General features: G+C 30.8%; 1 protein-coding gene and 1 long non-coding RNA gene across 2 annotated transcripts; both read right to left on the reverse strand.

The window, feature by feature from the left end:
• Positions 1–3872: 3872 nt before the first annotated feature.
• LOC132737048 (uncharacterized) lies at positions 3873–5178 on the reverse strand. The gene is made up of 2 exons (XR_009626673.1): positions 5105–5178; positions 3873–4522 (listed from the first exon to the last, which is right to left on the reverse strand). It is a non-coding gene; the product is annotated as an uncharacterized LOC132737048 (long non-coding RNA).
• Positions 5179–6185: 1007 nt separating this feature from the next.
• Positions 6186–16126, reverse strand: LOC132737054 (hemicentin-1-like). The gene is made up of 14 exons (XM_060724286.1): positions 15833–16126; positions 14896–15138; positions 14087–14356; positions 12703–12840; positions 11682–11849; positions 11148–11417; positions 10636–10773; positions 10050–10214; positions 9355–9624; positions 8804–8941; positions 8151–8315; positions 7134–7403; positions 6762–6902; positions 6186–6370 (listed from the first exon to the last, which is right to left on the reverse strand). The coding sequence occupies exons 1-14, from the start codon at positions 15915–15917 to the stop codon at positions 6186–6188; spliced, it is 2646 nt and encodes an 881-aa protein (XP_060580269.1). The 5' UTR covers positions 15918–16126.
• Between the last annotated feature and the right edge of the window lie 1967 nt (positions 16127–18093).

The raw sequence follows: 18093 nt of genomic DNA on the forward strand, positions 1-18093 counted from the left end.
ACCCTTTTCCATGATTATGATTAAATGTGTGTCTAAAGCCACTGTACATGCCTTTTTAGTATATTTTGCTTCTTTTTCGTATGTCAGAGAGTACATTTTCTTTAAAAAAAACAAACATCTACCTATATCTTTGATAAAGCGTTGAACAGTAATCAATCCTTAAAAAATTAAAGCTAGAGGTTATAAAATAGAAATTCTTTGTAAATGAATTGAAACATATAATTATTTGTATTAGTGAAACTACACTCTTTTTTTCTTAATCGATGTACATGTTTTGTTTGAGAACTGATTTTGAGACAAAAATAAATCCACGATAATTTTGATATCAGAAGTTGACATATTTTTCGACCTTGATATTTTTCAAGGAAGTTTTTTAGAGACAGCAATTATAATGTATAAAGTAGAATATAAACGAGCTTATATAATGGTAATCGGCTTTTAGAAAGCAAACGTGACATGGCATTTAGACGAATGTAAGACAAATACTTTGAGCTTTTGATTAGGCATTACATCACTACTTTACAGCTTATGAGATCTATTTGATGTATATATATTACGGAGAAGAGTAACTGTAAAACGTTTGGAATAATGAGCTACCTAGCATTTTTATTGTGTTAGTTGCGAATTGGAAAATCTTTATTTTTATTAGTTTTAAATTCGTTCGACATTTAGTACGTTGTTTCATGATTACATAACACATAATATGATAATTACATCGAGAACATGTACAGGAAATGTGTTCTACCACTAAATCAATTTCATTTCCCATTCAAATGAGCAACTGATTTAAAGGGTGGGGGATTCTTCCACAAACTTTACATTCCGTAACTAATAGAATTACCGCTGGCACCATATCTTGTTCAGAGTCGGTATATACCGATACAACGCCGCACTAATAACTGGTACTTGACATAACGTGTTCAATACCTACGTAGAAATAAAGATTGTTCTGAACATATTAATTCATCTTTGCCTTTAAAAATACTATTGCAAATATTGGGTGACACCATTTTAAAACTTATTTAAGCCAGTAAAATGGATTTTTTACATCAGAATTTTTGTCGATCAAAGGTAAAATATTTAATTTATAAATTAACGTGTATTTAATTTGTACTCATGAGCTAAATAAAAAAAATCATATTCGAATAATAGGATTGATTTATACAGTTTATATAAGCGTTTAAATACACGGATAAGAAATAATCGTGTCAATTAGCCGCTCTACTACCTAAAATTTGAGAGAGAAAAATGTACCATAGTATTTTTTGTGCGAGTTCTCGGTTGGAGTAAAAATCCACACAACAAGCGTCTTTAGATATATAGATATAAGGGAAGTAAATGTGTATGCAATCGGTGAAGTTATCTATTACAGTTAACGCCCTTATTTCAAATCTAGCTATGAGATAAAATAAATATATTATATCTTTGTAATCATTATTCAATACCATGACAATATAATTAAATAAGATATTTAAAAGTTAAAATAAAGTTATGAAATTAATGTGTTATTAATTTAATCCACCACCATCACACGATTTTATACTTTGTTCATGTGTGTTATTCACGTATTAATGTAACGATTCATAATTTAAATTCAGTTTATCTTTATGGCAAAGGTCAATACTGATAAACGGTAACAAAGTGTTAAATGGGGGAAATAACGTGTGTATCAACTCGTGCCTGTTTGTTTTGATTTATTTGTAATTTCGTGGTGTAATGTTTGCACGTGTATCCCACATTTTAAAGTGCATTTTAGTGATTGGTATCGCAAATTGATGACGCATTTAAGTAGTCCACAGATTTTTTATTGGCCCGAATATCATCCTAATACTGAATGCACAAAAAGAGTTGTTTTCCGACAATGACACCCAATTGTTATACTTATGTGATCAGAGACAAAATCATCCACATGCACCATTTTAATATACTTGCATAAATATGAAATTAACGGATAAAAAAACATGCATTGCTCTTTTTTGTGCAATAAAATCTGTAGAAGACATCGGGCTCATTCAGTTCCTCACCCATCGGGCTTTTAAAGTTCGGCCGCGAGCTTCTGCAAATATGTCTTTCATATGTAGCACAATAGTCTTATCACACAGAAAAAGTACATTGGTCATGTAGTTTATCTTAATACTATGTTTACTCCCAGTCACATTTATGTTTCGTTTCGTTAAAAGGTTGACTTTAACACTGGAAAGAGTTAACCTGAAATTTAGTTCGAAATATGTCACAATTGGTAAGGGTGAATAAGGTTGAAAAAAACCTTCTCCAAAGTAAATTATGTTTGCATGATATATTATTATAATGAAATTATTGTTAAATGTATGAACTGTTCGTCATAAAGTTTTGTATATGTATGCCTCGTGGGCTTTTAAGCCTAATGGTTCTGATTAAAACAAACTTTATAATATATTCAGTTTTTGATTCACTTTTAATATTTCAGAATTGGCGCAACAATAACAATTTGTTGTTGACGGTTACACAATTAAGGACTAGCAATAAGACGGGTATTTAAGCTGTTAAAATGGATCCGTTACCGTACGTTTGAAAGTGTAGTTATTCCTTATTAAAGTTTAAATATTCTTCCTTTATTATGTTTAAATAATAAATACTAGATTTATGCTTTTATGCCCTAGTATCAATATCATTGTTGTCATTTATTTTTCAAACGAATATACAAGTTACCAGTACTTTGTCCGGGTATTTGTGTGTTTCATATTAATATTATTAAATGAATAAAAAATACAATACGCATGTATTGAAGTTCTCACGAATAAATTGCATCCTTTTGACCAACGAATCGACCAGGATTTTATTTCATAATAAGAAAGCCTGTGAAAAAACATTTTGAAATTCGACTTTTTTAATTCAACGGAGAATAATGCGTTTTCTTAGTTTAAGGCTACCGATCGGAGTTACCGCCCTTTATAATTATTTGTCAAATATTTGTTAAAAGTTAACAGTTTCTGTGATATCTTTATCATGTAAAACAAATAAAAGCTAAAGATACATGTAAAAGATAAATTCTATTGAATAAATACAACTAAAATGAATTATCCAACGATTATTAGGTTATCAGTTTAATGTATTATTATTTTCATAGTATCAATTTATACAAAACCGATACAAACACAAACTGCATTTGATGTACCGGTCATTTATCAACATACTTTTGAATCAATTATTACAATTACTAACATGAAATGACTACAATGCAATTTGTTAACAAAACAGGATAAAATCTTATTATGCGGATATAATCACAAATGAACAATATGATACTGTCAGTTTATCAAACATACTAACATAAAATGAATAATAAATAAAGCAAAAAGAAATTTGGCATAAAATTGTACTGCTGGTTATTAATGGTGTTGTATTTTCGGGATATCTTACACCGGTATAGACCGGAATATCTAGCTCGAATGTAACTGTTTACGGCGGTAACGAGGCTCTGCGCCGAGAGCTAGATATTACTGTCTGTGACGACAGCCGGTGTTTGATTCTTTTTCTTGCATATTACAAATTAATGATATTTACGATAAGAAATTACGAAACTAATATTTTCAGTTAGCATTTTTTTCTTTTAGTAGCGTATAAATTTACAACTTCATTCATACCGACACAATGACGTCATCCTTAGAACGCAATTAATTCATAAAAGGCGCGTGGAAATGACGTAATATAAAACACATGACTTGTCTTACATGGGAGTGTAAGAAAGGGTTTTCTAGCACCGGTGTAAACAGTAGATAATCCTGTCTTCTATGCAAAAAAAAAGAATATATGTTTTATTGGGGGGGATTTTTGTGGAAGAATGCATCATTAGAATAAATAAATTATACGAAAAATATAATGCACAAATGAAGTCGTATAAGTAGCTTTTAATTACTTATCATTTTGTATAGAAATAATGGGAAGGGAGAGTTATAATTTTCATTAGCAAATATGTAAAAATAACAAGCTAAAAGTTTGAGTATTTACAATTTGTTGGAATGCGTTTAAAGAGTACAAATACAATGTACAAAGAATGCAACATTAATATAATAAAGAATTACACGGTGATAAATTAATCACTAAACCACCGCATTAATTTTTACGTAATATAATATGTTTATAAGCTTTTTTCAGAATCACACATTGTCAATGTAAAAAATAGAAAAAAATTCAGACAAATATATAATTCATAAAAATAGTAGAAACATTTAAGTGTTCATCATCCTATCTTTATACAACAAAAGCTCTGATACATGTATGTGCTGTTGCATATTATATCACATTATATAACTCGTTCATACATGCTAATTAAAACAGAAGGCTAAACCAAAGTCTCTCACAAACTTCGCATAAGGAACATATCTTTTTGATTATTTTCATATTGCAGCATAATATATATCTATTGTGAATGTTATTAAAATAGCAGAAGAAATATTCTATTAGTTATTTGGATTTGCAGCATCATCATATCTGTATGAATGTGGCTGTGGTGTAATTTCTTCTTCATCATTCAGCGCCCTGTCTGCAAACGTAAGGGCTACATTAAGAACACATTCTTAATCAAATACACATTTACAACGCATTGCTAGGTAACATCTTTCACATGTGTCTGCTTTTAACAAAAGTTTAAACTTAAACCATATAACTATTAAACGAATTTAGTGTTTTCCCTGTATTTTCCTTTGTCAACAAGTTATACCTATTCATACATATTTAAAAATCATTCTTTTTAAACTTTTTAATCATATATTTGGAATTTCTTTATCTTCTATACATACATTCACAATTAAAATGACAAAAGTAAAACAATTTTAAATCATAAACAAATAGTGCTTTAAAGACATAAACACGGTATCATCAACGTGTGGTTGCTTTTTCTATTGTATAGACAGTAAAAGCAAATTTCAAATAATGATTCAACCCCTTCAACAAATTAACAGATGAGCATTAGTAGACAAGCACACCATTTGCCGCTACTGGTATGTATTGGTTATAGCCTGATTTATCTGGCAACATATCGATGCCTTAATTCATTATAGTTTATTGTCTTTTACGGATAACCAAGGAATATATTGAACATCGAGTATGTACTGTTTAAACTTACACGGAGCTTCAGGGTTCTGCTTGCAAAATCGCCTGACCACAAAGATGAGGGCAATAATAAACACAACCCCCCCCCCGGGCTAAAAAATACCTGTTTTGTAAAACCCCTTTTTTGCAGCAAAACCCAAAAAATTTAAACAATTCAAAAGCCAAATTTTTTTAACACGATTTTGGACATACTATGTATTTACAATTCCTTAAATCTATTTCATCGGAAAGAATGATTTATTTTCAAACTATTGTTGTAAAATTACTTTCCATTTTTGAAATCTAAAAACAGGGGAAATTCATGAGGAAACAAATCCCCTTTTTTGAATCATTGAAAAATACAAATTTAGGAAAGTCACGCAAAAGGCAAACTCCTCAAAAGACTTTTAATTTAACCTTTTTTGATGAATTTCAAAATAGCAATATTAAAATGTAGTTATTTTTGTACAAATAAAAATACTACATTTAAAAATGATGTTTAAATACATTTTGTTCCCATTTACATAATATGCGAATGGAGGCTTTTTTTTAAACCGAAAAAGCACAGGGCGAGAGCTTTTATTTGTCCGAAGGCTTTTGCAGATGTTTATAAACAAAAACGCAGAGCGAGGGATTTATTATTGATTTAATAGGTATCTTTTTTTCTGATTATGAGACCGGTTCCATCAAGTATTTAACTTGCTTGCACGATGCAATTTTACAGTTATATAAAAACAATTCGGCGCGTGTTCGCGTTTAAGTATACGTATACGTTTATGCCTTTTCTCCTCCACCAATGCAATTTTTATGTAAGAATAAACATGTTGACACGAAATATTGACGCTCAGATATATTACATGTTTCAAGCACAAGAAACAATAATGAAGATTACATTATATGAAAGTGTTGAAAAATGGCCTAAATTTTTGTTATAACTTTATTTTATATAATGTATTGTACTCCAACAATAGGAAAAATATAATGCTTTTTTTAGAAAATAATGATTCCATATCAAAAACAAGGTTATGAAAGTTTAATTACACTTAGATTATTGAAAACACACATGCATGAATTACATGATACACATAAAAATACATGAATCGTTTATTCTGATATTACAAATAAATTAGATAAAACTCACCTTGTGTAGTGAATGATACCTCATTAGATTTTTTCGCTTCACCTCTTGCATTTTTTGCAGTTAAAGTGATTACGTACTGAGATGAACTCTCTAAATTTTCTAACTTAAAATGAGAACTACCCCCTTTACCATCTGTAGAGTCTTTTATTTCCTTTACATCTGAATGAGGAATTCAATGAAGTTTCATTAAATGATATTCTTAAAGTTATCTTTGATTCAAAGTAAAGTCAACATGCAAAATAATAACAAAATATATCTTTATCTTGATTTAAAACGAGCGTAATAAATATTTCTTTTCAACATAGATGCATGCATCATCTATACTATCAGATAGAATCAAATAGTTCTAGCTAGGTCCTTTACATTTAAAATAAAAATAGTACTAGTAGTCATAAAGAAATTACAAATATTTTACTTAAGACTTCACAATCTTATGAAAAGCTACGGCAACACCTAACGTTAGTCAAATATTTTTTTTTTCAAAAAACTACACATGATATAAGCATATGATTATTGCAAATAAATCTTATAATCAAATATCATCACTTACTCTGTAAAGCTTTATTATTAACAGACCCCTGTACTTGAAAGGTTTGCGAACTTCCATAGTCAAAACCAGCTTCCCAGTGTAGTTCCACAGAGTCAGCAACAACATCTGTACACGACAGTTGAGTAACGCTGTCTGGAGGACCTTTGTAATTATCCAAACAAAATTCTAAGACATGCAATCCATTCAACATTTACAAAATTTCTGTCGATACTAACAATGAAAAATAAAAACTAGGTTAAAACAAATAATTTGTGTAAAATCTTTAACTCAAGACTGATGACAATTTACGAAATCGTTATGGACATTCATCATTTTTTAAAGTAACGTTACAATCTTTTGTTTTTATATTTCAACAATAGTTACAGTACTTACCGTCTGCTTTGATCGTGAATGTATAATTTTTACTCCCAATCGTGTTCTGCATATTTAAAATGTAGTTTCCATAGTCGTCTTCAGTGACATTTTTTATTTCTAATTCTGTAAAATTATCGTGATCTGTATGTTTGACAGGTGAATTGTTGTGCCACCATGCAAACTTCGGTAGAGGGTTTCCAATAGCATATACTTTAAATAATGTGTTCTGGCCAAGACGTGGAGCGTTCGTGTTATTAACTGGAACATTTGGGTCAGGCTCAGGGACACCTTAAAATAAATTTTTGAGATATATGAACGTTAATCTATGAGAAGCATCTGGAGAGAAATGCCTATTCAATGAAGACACTTGAGGGATACATGGAAGAGCTTCATGATGTGTAGGACTAGACAATATACACTTTTACATCATTAAGATAAATTACTGTTCTTATGCATGTGCAAAGAAAAAAATTAATACAATAACTATGTTTGAAGTTTCGAGATTGCAATTCATTAGTTATAAATAATTTCAAATTATCGTTTACTCTGATCTCCTGTTTTTGACGATTGATTTAAAACTTAAAAAGAACCATATCATATGAAAGAATTTTTTGGTGTAAGATGAAATTTTATTTCATCGAGTAAGCTTTAAAAGCAGTATTCACAAAAGTGGCGTAGCATGTGCATGTGGAAGGATGTGTATTTTCTAGACTGTTAAAATGAAAAAAAATAGAGACGATATTTGGTGACTGGTAATTTTAATGAATTGAGGTAAGTTTTATCTTCTTTATTACTTTTGAAATTTATTTGAAAAGTTATTTATCAAGTTCAGGTTTAGTTTGCTTATCTCTAAACTGCCTTGATTTTCTAAGCAAAAAAAAACAACATGTAACCACCAGGGATAAATCTTTGAAAAGTAGTCTCTTTATTGAAAAGTATGAAATTATATTTTGATAATTTTCACTGTGAAATTATCAAATATAATTTTCACGGATAAATCAGTAATACACTTAAAAGTTTTACAATAACAGTTACCTTCTGTCATAAATGATGCACAATTTTCAGACGGTCGAGAGCTGCCATTACGGTTCTTTGCTACAATTGTTAAATTGTATTCTGTGTTCATTGTCAAATTGTGCAGAGCAATACTGAATTTCTTTTGTCCAGGATCGCCTTGAGTGTCGTTTACACTGACAAGTTCTATAAAAATATGTTAAAGTTATAATTCCGATATATTGACCAGCATTCAAAGGTGATTCCTATATTAAGTTTATATTAATTTCAACCTTTAAATTGTTGAAGTTTCAACAGAACAAACCATTTTCAACGATTCAGGTATATTGGCATTGTCAAAACAGACATAAAGTTTTCTATTTTCTAACAAATAATGACTTGTAGTAAACAGAGATTATAAGCAATTAGTAAACATTTTATTATAAAAGGTCTTTTGAAAAATAAAGCTTTTCTGATATTGTGAAACCTTTCTAATTTGAGTAACTTATTTTATCAATATGTAATTTCTACGTTTGCTATTATTTTTTTGTGCACTTAGAATTCAAAAATTTCATAAACAAACCCTTTGTCTCAATATCAGTTGTGTATTAAAAACTTAATATGACGGTAAAAGTAGCGGCTGTCTAAGCTTATTCAAACCATTTTCATATTAATGACAATGTATTTATTTTTACCTGTAGTTTTTCCTTTAAGATATCGCATCACAACAAAGGTTTGCGTCTTATTGTAATCATATCCAGTAACGAAACTTAAGATGGCAGATGAAACGGTCACCGTTGATATGCTGAGATTGGCAACAGGATCAGGTGGACCTTATACAAATAAAGAAACATATACAAATACACGCCTATTTAAAAACACAATTGGATCTTAAAAAGTGCCAAATAATTTAAGAACTTTGATACATTTCCTATATAAAGAGATACTTACTTTTCATAGTACAATATATTATTGTTTTGTGTTTCATATGTGATTTCTTCAGCTACTATTTTTAATTACATTTATTGAAATATATGACAACAAAATATTCATTTGAATATTTTAATAACATACGCTCGTGTTATTTTAAAACGACCTTAAACCATTCTTTGAAAAGGTCTTAATACTTCTCCGACGTTTTGAAAACCTTCGTAATATCGTCAGTTTAAAACATTTAATACCTTACACATTTATTACTAAGACTTTGAAAATAATGAAATCTTGTAATGTCAGAAGTATTTCTTACCATCCGCCAATATCTCGAACATTCTGAGAAATGATCCTACTTCGTTTGAAACATTAAGTAAATATTCTCCAAAATCTTTTACTTCAAAATTCTTCAACTCTACGGCACTACTTCGGTTTGTGTCAATACTGTTGATATGTTTGTTGTTATGAACCCAGGCAAAGCTTGGAGGAGGATAACTAATGACATGAATGCTTAATGTTACAGTGTTTCCTAAGCGTGGTTTAAACGTTGTATTACTTGGATGGTCCGGGTCTGGTTTAGGTTTTCCTAAATGAAAATAAAAATCTTAATATAGTATTTTAAACATTTGTGTTAGACTTCCTTTAGTTATGTAGCAATAAGTCGATCCATGTGCAGCTTAATTATGACACTTCAGTAACGGAATTGCGTTCAGTAATCGTAACATTTCTTGCATTGCAGTAAATGTAGCATATGTTCAAAAATCAGGCGTCAAACTCTCCACATTGATATATTTGAGTTATATAGTGTTTGTGGATAAACGTAAAGTCAATATAGTCAACAGTCAAAACAAAAGTCGCACACTAAATTCTAAACAACATGGCCGGGGTACACGTATATATGTTTCATACAACATACCTGTTTAGATTTAACTGAATGTTCATTTTATTTTTATTTTCCTTTTAGATATGTCTATGAACCAATGTTAAAATGATGATGTAATTCATGTTTACCGTATGTTGAAAATTTGACAGATTTCGGATTGTGTTCAGATTCACCACGACTGTTGTTTGCTACAACAGTTATGTTATACAGTGTATCTTCAAACAGATCACACAGCTCGCATGTAAAAGGATCGCCTCCATTTCCTGCTGTCATGTCCTTGCACATCTTCAGTTCTAAAAATAGCATGATACAATTTATATAAAATTATAGGGACATTTTATTATACATTGAATATTAATGTCACGAATTCAATTCAGGAAATATCATTAATTATTCTTTGAGCACTTTTGTATGAAATTTCGATAATCAGAGGACCGTCAAGACCTTCACAAAAGAATATATAGAATCATTTGTAAGCAAAGTATTTTTTCAAAAATAATTCCGTGGTAAAAAAAGGATCCCTGCTGTCAGAGCTAATGTTTATCTTTGTCACACTTTTAATACTTTAATATTTTACTATAAATATAACATGGGGCCTATACATTTTACATGTATTTAATATTTGTTGTTAAATTAGAATTTTACAAAAGAATATAACAACAATTCTATAAATGAAATAAAACGAGATTTAGATAATTATAAATGATTTCTTACGTTTGAAATGTCCATCAATATACTCATTTATAATAAAAGTTTGAGTACTGTTGTAATTATATCCAGTTGTAAAATGAACATGAGCACAGGTTAAGTTTATATCTGAAACAAATACATCAGAAACCGGTTCTGGGGGTCCTGGAAATGGAAATTAAGATAAATAAGGACAATAAAAGCATAAAGTTAACCATATATATAATAAAGAATTGTCATTGAGAATTGGAAAAAGTGATACTTATAGCTAGGTAGACTCAAATGCTTAAAAACCTTAATACACTGACTAGAACAGATAAATTTTCACTATCCCCAACGAAAATGAATGTAAAACAAATGAAATATTATTTTGTAAATTTAAGTATCGACAATTATTGCAAATATCTACTCATCTTTATTTTATTGTGTATTGAACATTCAAACGCGTATATCTCCATCATTTTATAAGTGTACATTGCAATCATGTAAACATTTTTAAACTATAGATTTTATAGCAAACATTGTAATCAAACAATTACCGTCTGCCAGTACTTCATAATCTACAGTGTACGTTCCATAGATATTGTTCATAGTGAGATTGTATATCCCAAAGTTGTCAACAACGATTGCCTCAAGGTCAACTATGCTGGTATCGTTGTCATCAGTGCTGTTTATCAATTTTCCGTTATGTAACCACGTGTAAGAAGGTGGTGGTTTGCCCCGAGAATGAATAATTAGGGACACAGACTCGCCGAGTCGTGGTTTAAAGGTTTTGTTTACAACAAAGTTTGGGTCCGGTTCTGGTTTTCCTGTAAGACAATGATAACTCCCCTTCATCCGATGATTCTTCAAATGTTAAAGAAACATTGAAACTACTTAAGTATAAGTCATAATTAGTAAAATATTTAATGCTATTGCATGCAAAATGTTTTAAGTGTTTAACGAAACTCCAACCTTTAACCGCTTAACGCATGTTTTAACAAACCAAATATAGATATATATAAATTTCTACCTTATGTTGACGTGCTTTAAGTATTTCTATTTCATTAGTAGTTTTAATGACATTTTCGTACCATATGTTTCGAAATTGACAAAGCTTGATGGCGCTGTTGAATTTCCCCATCTATTTCCCGATATAATAGTTATATTGTACAATGTTGACTGATTGAGATTCTTAATCGTCACAAAGAATGGCTTCCCACCACTGTCATCTCGTATGTCCGTTACATTCACGTGCAAATCTAAAGTGCAAAGGCACATTCTGTGATGGTATTCTTCAACAAGTTGAATTACTAAAAATCGATCATGATTGGCTTGTATGTGTTGCCAAAGTGATATATTGTGAAAAAAAAAATCTCACTGCTTATGAGGGGAAGAATGAATTTGCTGTTAGGATGAAAAAGAAACAATATTGTAAAACCTTATGAATAAGGTTAAGTTATAGAAAAAGCATCGAAACACGAGGCTATCTGACTTGTACGAGGGGGCATAGCCCCCGAGTATTAATCAGATTGCGAGTGATTGATGTTCTTTCTCTTTTGTATCATAGCCAAACATAAAAACACGTTCCCTGTTGTCACAATATGAAACCCAAGAAAAAAGTAACCAATGAACGAGCATCTGAATATGATATTTCTTTTGCTTTCCCTTTCTCTGTCGTCACAATAAGAAAACCCAGACAAAATAAGCCAATTAATGGACATGCTCTGGAGTGCGGGTAACTAATACCTGCAATCATGTTAATGTACTGTGCGTGTATATGTAAACGATTTAACTCGACACATTTTCAACAGAAAGGTCCCAAAACTATCATACATTTAAGTAATAGCTGTTTCGAAAACTATTAAGCTATAGATGCTGTGTGGAACCCATGCTTTAATTTAGTGTTGTTAAAGTGGCGTGGACATATTTATATTTCCCTGAGTTTTTTCTATTCCTCTCCCAGGATCCCGCTTGGACCATAATTATTTTATGATAAGAAATATTTGAAATGTTCACGTTGTTATATCGGTACATGTATAAAAATATCATGACAGAACTGTATATTCAATTGTGTTATTTTTATTTAACATTAGCGTTATGTTTTTACAATACCTTGTAACTGACCGTCCATTATTCTCATAATGTAGAAGAATTGCTCAGTATTGAAAGCATTGCCAGTGGTAAAATCTATTCTTGCCTCGCTAGTAGTGATACCATTTGCTTGTATTTTAGTCACAGGATCTGGTACACCTGAAAATATAAACGAAATGTTCATAGACACTGAAAAGACATCAGGAATATTCAAATGTGAATGCAGAAAGGAATGCGGTCTGAGAGTGAAATCCATATCCGTTTCTTATTTGGAAAACAATAGATAGCATAATACCTGACTATTAAAGCAACGATTTATTTATTTATTTATTTATTTGTTTATTTATGTATTTGTTTATTTATTTATCAAATTATTACAATTTGTTTTGGGTTATCAAAATATTCGGTCGCCCGTAAAAAATAACATGTATGTCGTACTGCGACATTGAGATTGATTTCCCATCAGCTTTTTACAAATGACATAATGCATTATGCTGACAAATAAAGTTTTAAATTGCATTAAACAAGCAGCCACGTTGAATTCATATCCCCTGTCGAATGACATAAGTCATTTGACTGAAACTTCGCAAAGCTATTTAAGTATCTGTAAATGCAATAATGAACGGATGTACATTCAGACGAACAATGTCAAATCTATATCCCTCGGTCTTGGACAAGGATAATATATAGAGCCAAAAGATATATGTGCAAACCTTCAATAAATAAATAAATCGTAAAGAACATTTGCATCGTGAAATCCGAGTTTGCCAGAATTTTTGTTATACCTTATTATGGAACAGGAGTATCTCATACATGTTGATTGGAACCCTTTCAAAATCGGAGAGATCATATTTTTTACAACATTTAAAAATGAATATCTGGTAAAACAGACGGACGATTAATCAAATATGTAACTGATCATTGGCCCAAAAGTATAACATTAATTTAAATAATGTACAATTGGATAAAAGTATCAATCCATATTAAGTAGCCTAGAAAATAAGACACTAAGAAAAACAATTAATCAAACTTTTTCTATCCTAAATCCCATAACCTTGCAAATGTAATATAAAAATAAGACCAACTTATTTTTCACAGGTGGTTTGATAAGATGCATATGGGTTTTAGACTCTCATGCACGTACCATTGTGCTAATCAGTTACATTTTACATTATTTCATATTGTGCTAACGTCAAACAATTTCGTCTTTTTGGCGTCCGCGCCGAAGCGCGGCGCCCCTTTATGGAATGAAATCAGATTTTGTGAAAGGGCGACAGCAACTTCTCGAGCCTTTTAGTCCGTCATAATAAAAGCCGATTATTCCGATCGGTATGAAGGTGCTTGATTATTAATTAATCCGTGGTACAATGAATATATCTTATTGTGAAATAAAATTGTTTCTCACATGCTACATAAATGTCCTCCGTTCTGGAATCCTCCCCAATACTATTTTCACATGTAAGAATATAGCGTCCAGCGTTAGTGCAGTTCATTTTTGCAATATTGATTGTGAAGTTTCCCTCCTCCGTTTGATTGAACCATACTTTACTATCAGATAACGACGTAAATGTAGTAAGAGGAGCAGGATTGCCCTCAATTCCAACATGCATCTTGTAAGTACCGTTTGGCTGAACTGTTGTTTGAACGACGTCTACAAATGTTATCTTTGCTGGATCTAAAGGAGAAATAAACATTTATACCCCTGTGTATTTATTTTTTTCATTATAGTTAGAAACACAATAAAAGCATAACTGCATGGCAACACTTTGTTCCCTTTTATTTACATTTTTATTTGTAATTCTTAGTTTTGGTTTATACAAAATCTATTTTAGTTCGGTTGTGTAGGAAACTATAAGCTGAAGGAGCATAGTTTCGAATCCGTTCCTGGAACCAACCAGTACTGAGCAATGAGTGTTAAGTTTCTTGCTCAAGGGAACAACGACTTGCCCCTGACGGGGTTTGAACCCATAAGGCTAACGATCATTAAATTACCAGTCCGAGGCGTGAACCACTCTGCCATGCCGCCACTCGAATTTTTAGTTTTCGTTTTGATTTTAGCGGTTAACCAACCGAAGGCTGAACCAAGCAATTTATGTTAAGCTTGCTCTTAAGTATATTTTAAAAATAAAAAAAAAGTTCTTTTAAAAAATATATATATGAAAGTGTCTAGAATTAAAAGTAAATGTTTCAAAACAGCAAACACAATGTACTTACATAAAACATCAAGGTAAAAAAAGTTTGTTATCACAGAGCTTAGTTCGTCATTGTCTTCTTCAGGTTCAGTTTTGTTAGTGTTCAAATTAAAGCAAAAGTATAACCCTAGGAACTCCCTTGTGACGTTTGTTAAATTTAACTGTCTACCCAATAATTCACCGTTTGGTGTCGTCCATGTTATCTGTGGACCAGTTAAATTACATGCCACATACAGGTTATCACCTTCATTGACAGTGATGGTTTCTTCATGAGAATTGAAATTTAAAAGTAAATGGTAAACCGTTACGTTCGTGAAAGTAGCTGATCAGTGAAAATAGTGATTTGTTCTAATTCGTTATTCTTTTATCTTTTTTGTTATTCTTCATTCAAGTGATTTCTAAGATTAAAATATTATTTTTAAGATTAAAATAATAATCATATAAAATTGTGTATTATGGTGTAGAAGAATTATTCAAAATTTAATCATATAATCTAGTCTCAATGCGAGTTTCACTGTTTACTTTTACAAATTTTGAGATTAACATCTCATTTAATAAGATACTTATGCTAGAAACATGTAATATTTAGATATGAACACACAAAAACTACTTGTGTATATAGATAAAATCTCAAATAAAGGAGTGTTTCACAACTAGATATAACATAATTGTTTCAAGACATAAGAACGTGCAATTTTAGGCTTTTTTACTGTATAAAGTGCACCCATAATTATAGATAAAAAAGCAAAAAAAATTCAAAATGTGAAAATAGATGTATAACCACTTTTTCAACACAGTTTTAGCTTTCAACAAATTGCTTAATGAACTAAATAAATCATTTAAAATGAATAATAGGGTAGCGTTTCATTACAAATGAGCGTAAATGTATTTAAAAATCTTCAATGGGATTCGAGTCTGAAACAGGAGACATGACAATTTTGCTTAACACGTAGTATTACCTGAAGATTCTTGTAATCCGTAAATAATTGATGATAAACATGAAGCTGCAATCACAAATGACAAAAACGAAAATAAACGCCCCATAATTTGGCGACAAGAAAACTAGGTTGCGTCTTTAAATCCCCTTACAAACACTTAAAACAATTTTTAACAGGGGGATCTCGCTGATTTCTTTTTATTCCGGTTCACATTTATTTATTATGATACTGAAACGGAAGTTCAACACTGAAATTTCAGTACATGCGAATAAAACAAAGTTCATTATCATAAGGTGATAACAGCAACTATCTACCGATAGCCGATAACGAGTTTATAACAGCCAGACCACCTCGAGTAAACCTGCCTTGTGATAAATTTGCGATAATTACAAATAGAGTGATATAACATTAAAATGAAACAAACACAAAAATTACATCTGAAGCTCAGTTCAGCAAATCATATCTGATGTAACATTATAAATCATGGATAAAAATATTTGTAGACTTTCAAAATTAGGATGTCTTACGAGTCACTTTTGAGAGCATTGCTCGTGTTTACCATATATATATATATATATAGGAAAACTTACTTATAATATGATTCACCAAATCAAAAGTTAGTAAACTATTATCAAATAGGAAGATGGGAGTGTACTTTAGATTGGTAGGGTCATTCACTTATGATTTCATCCACGATTTCAACTCCAGCAATTCATGGCTCCACATTTTTTATTAATTGATTGTCGATTTCAATTTACAATTTCTTAATTTTGCAAAGTAACAGTTGATTTTGTTGTGATTTGTTGTTTGTATTGTTTTTTTGTTGATCTTCATATGGGGTTGCAACCAGCTTTACTGGTGTTGGAAGACCTCAAGTGCCCCTTCATCATCTATTTCAGGCACGAACGAATTGTGAAAATTCGGAATTCGTGGATATATGAAATTGAAATTGGGAAAGTGTGAGTGTGATATTAAGATCCTTAACTAATTAAGTCGTTATCGCGAGTTCTTAAATTGGATTAAGTTTAAATATCCCCAATTGACTGTCGTAGGATTGACATAAGAATGATTGACATTTATTGTAGGACAATCTTGCTATGAAAAAGCAAGTTAAACTTGTATGTGTTGAATAGTTGGGCTGTAATTGTGTCAAATAATTGTCTGTGATCGCAACGAAACTGGCCGCTTTTTGTATAAAATGAAATATCCAGATTTCTTTACAAACTGGAATTATTATGAATTTTGAACAATAATGTTAGGAAACACCTTGTTAGATTCGTTTTGCAAATAAATTGTATACATGTGATCTTAACTATAATGGAGACATTTTGCTGAAATAATTATCTGAATCCAAACTTAACAGTTTTAATTTTTAATTAGTATTTATTCTTTTTTAATGCAATCGAGCTATTACATAAAGTTTGAATTTGATGCCTCTTTTACAAAGGCCAATAAGGAATGTTTGAATTTTTTAAAACATGTTATGTCTTTTATCGTCTAATTCATTATACAGAGTGCAACTGTTTGTTCAAAGTAACGAATATTTTTTCGAAGGTTTTAACTTTTAAAGTTAACTTACGAAAAAATATACAATAAACCCTTTTTGCAAATGTGCCCTGAATGCAAGGCATTTTCATAGATCGGTTTATTTCCATTATTTCACAAGTTTTGCATTCGCCTTTCTAATAGATTATTTCTGTGTCCAGCTGCATTCTTTCAAAGTACAGGTCACTTGCAATAAATTATACTTTTAAAAGTTGAAAGTTGATGTGAAGTTGACATATCAGAAAATATAGCATAAGTAAACAAACACCGGTCGAACCGGTGATGCTCCCCGAATAGGTTTTGGAAAGAGAGAAGTAGTTTGTCCATAAAGTGTTTATGTCCCTGAAAAGGGTCACAGGGCATAAACTCCAAAATTGGGCAAGGCAAAGTTACGTTTCTGTAACACTGCATATCTTTCTACTAAATGAGATCTATCTATCCAAGTTTCCTGTTGCTACCTGTTGTGTGTTGTCAGCGTTATTTCCCGGACAAAGTTTAAAATACAAATATAAAAAAGCAATTTCTCCACAATTAAACAAGGCAGCGTTACTGTCCTTGTGCACTGAACTTCTACTCAATGCGATCCATCTTGATACTAAGTTTTTTGTATGAATGAGTTTAAAAGAATGGCAATTTTAACAATAAGATAACAAAGATATACAAGTGACTGAACAATATTTTGTACCTGCGAATTTACTTCCATATTTTAGATGTAAAAGACCTTAACCGAGGACTTC

The sequence above is a fragment of the Ruditapes philippinarum genome, unplaced genomic scaffold, assembly GCF_026571515.1.
Source record: "Ruditapes philippinarum isolate M1 unplaced genomic scaffold, ASM2657151v2 ctg1475_1_1_1_1, whole genome shotgun sequence".
Classification (NCBI taxonomy): Eukaryota; Metazoa; Mollusca; class Bivalvia; order Venerida; family Veneridae; genus Ruditapes; species Ruditapes philippinarum.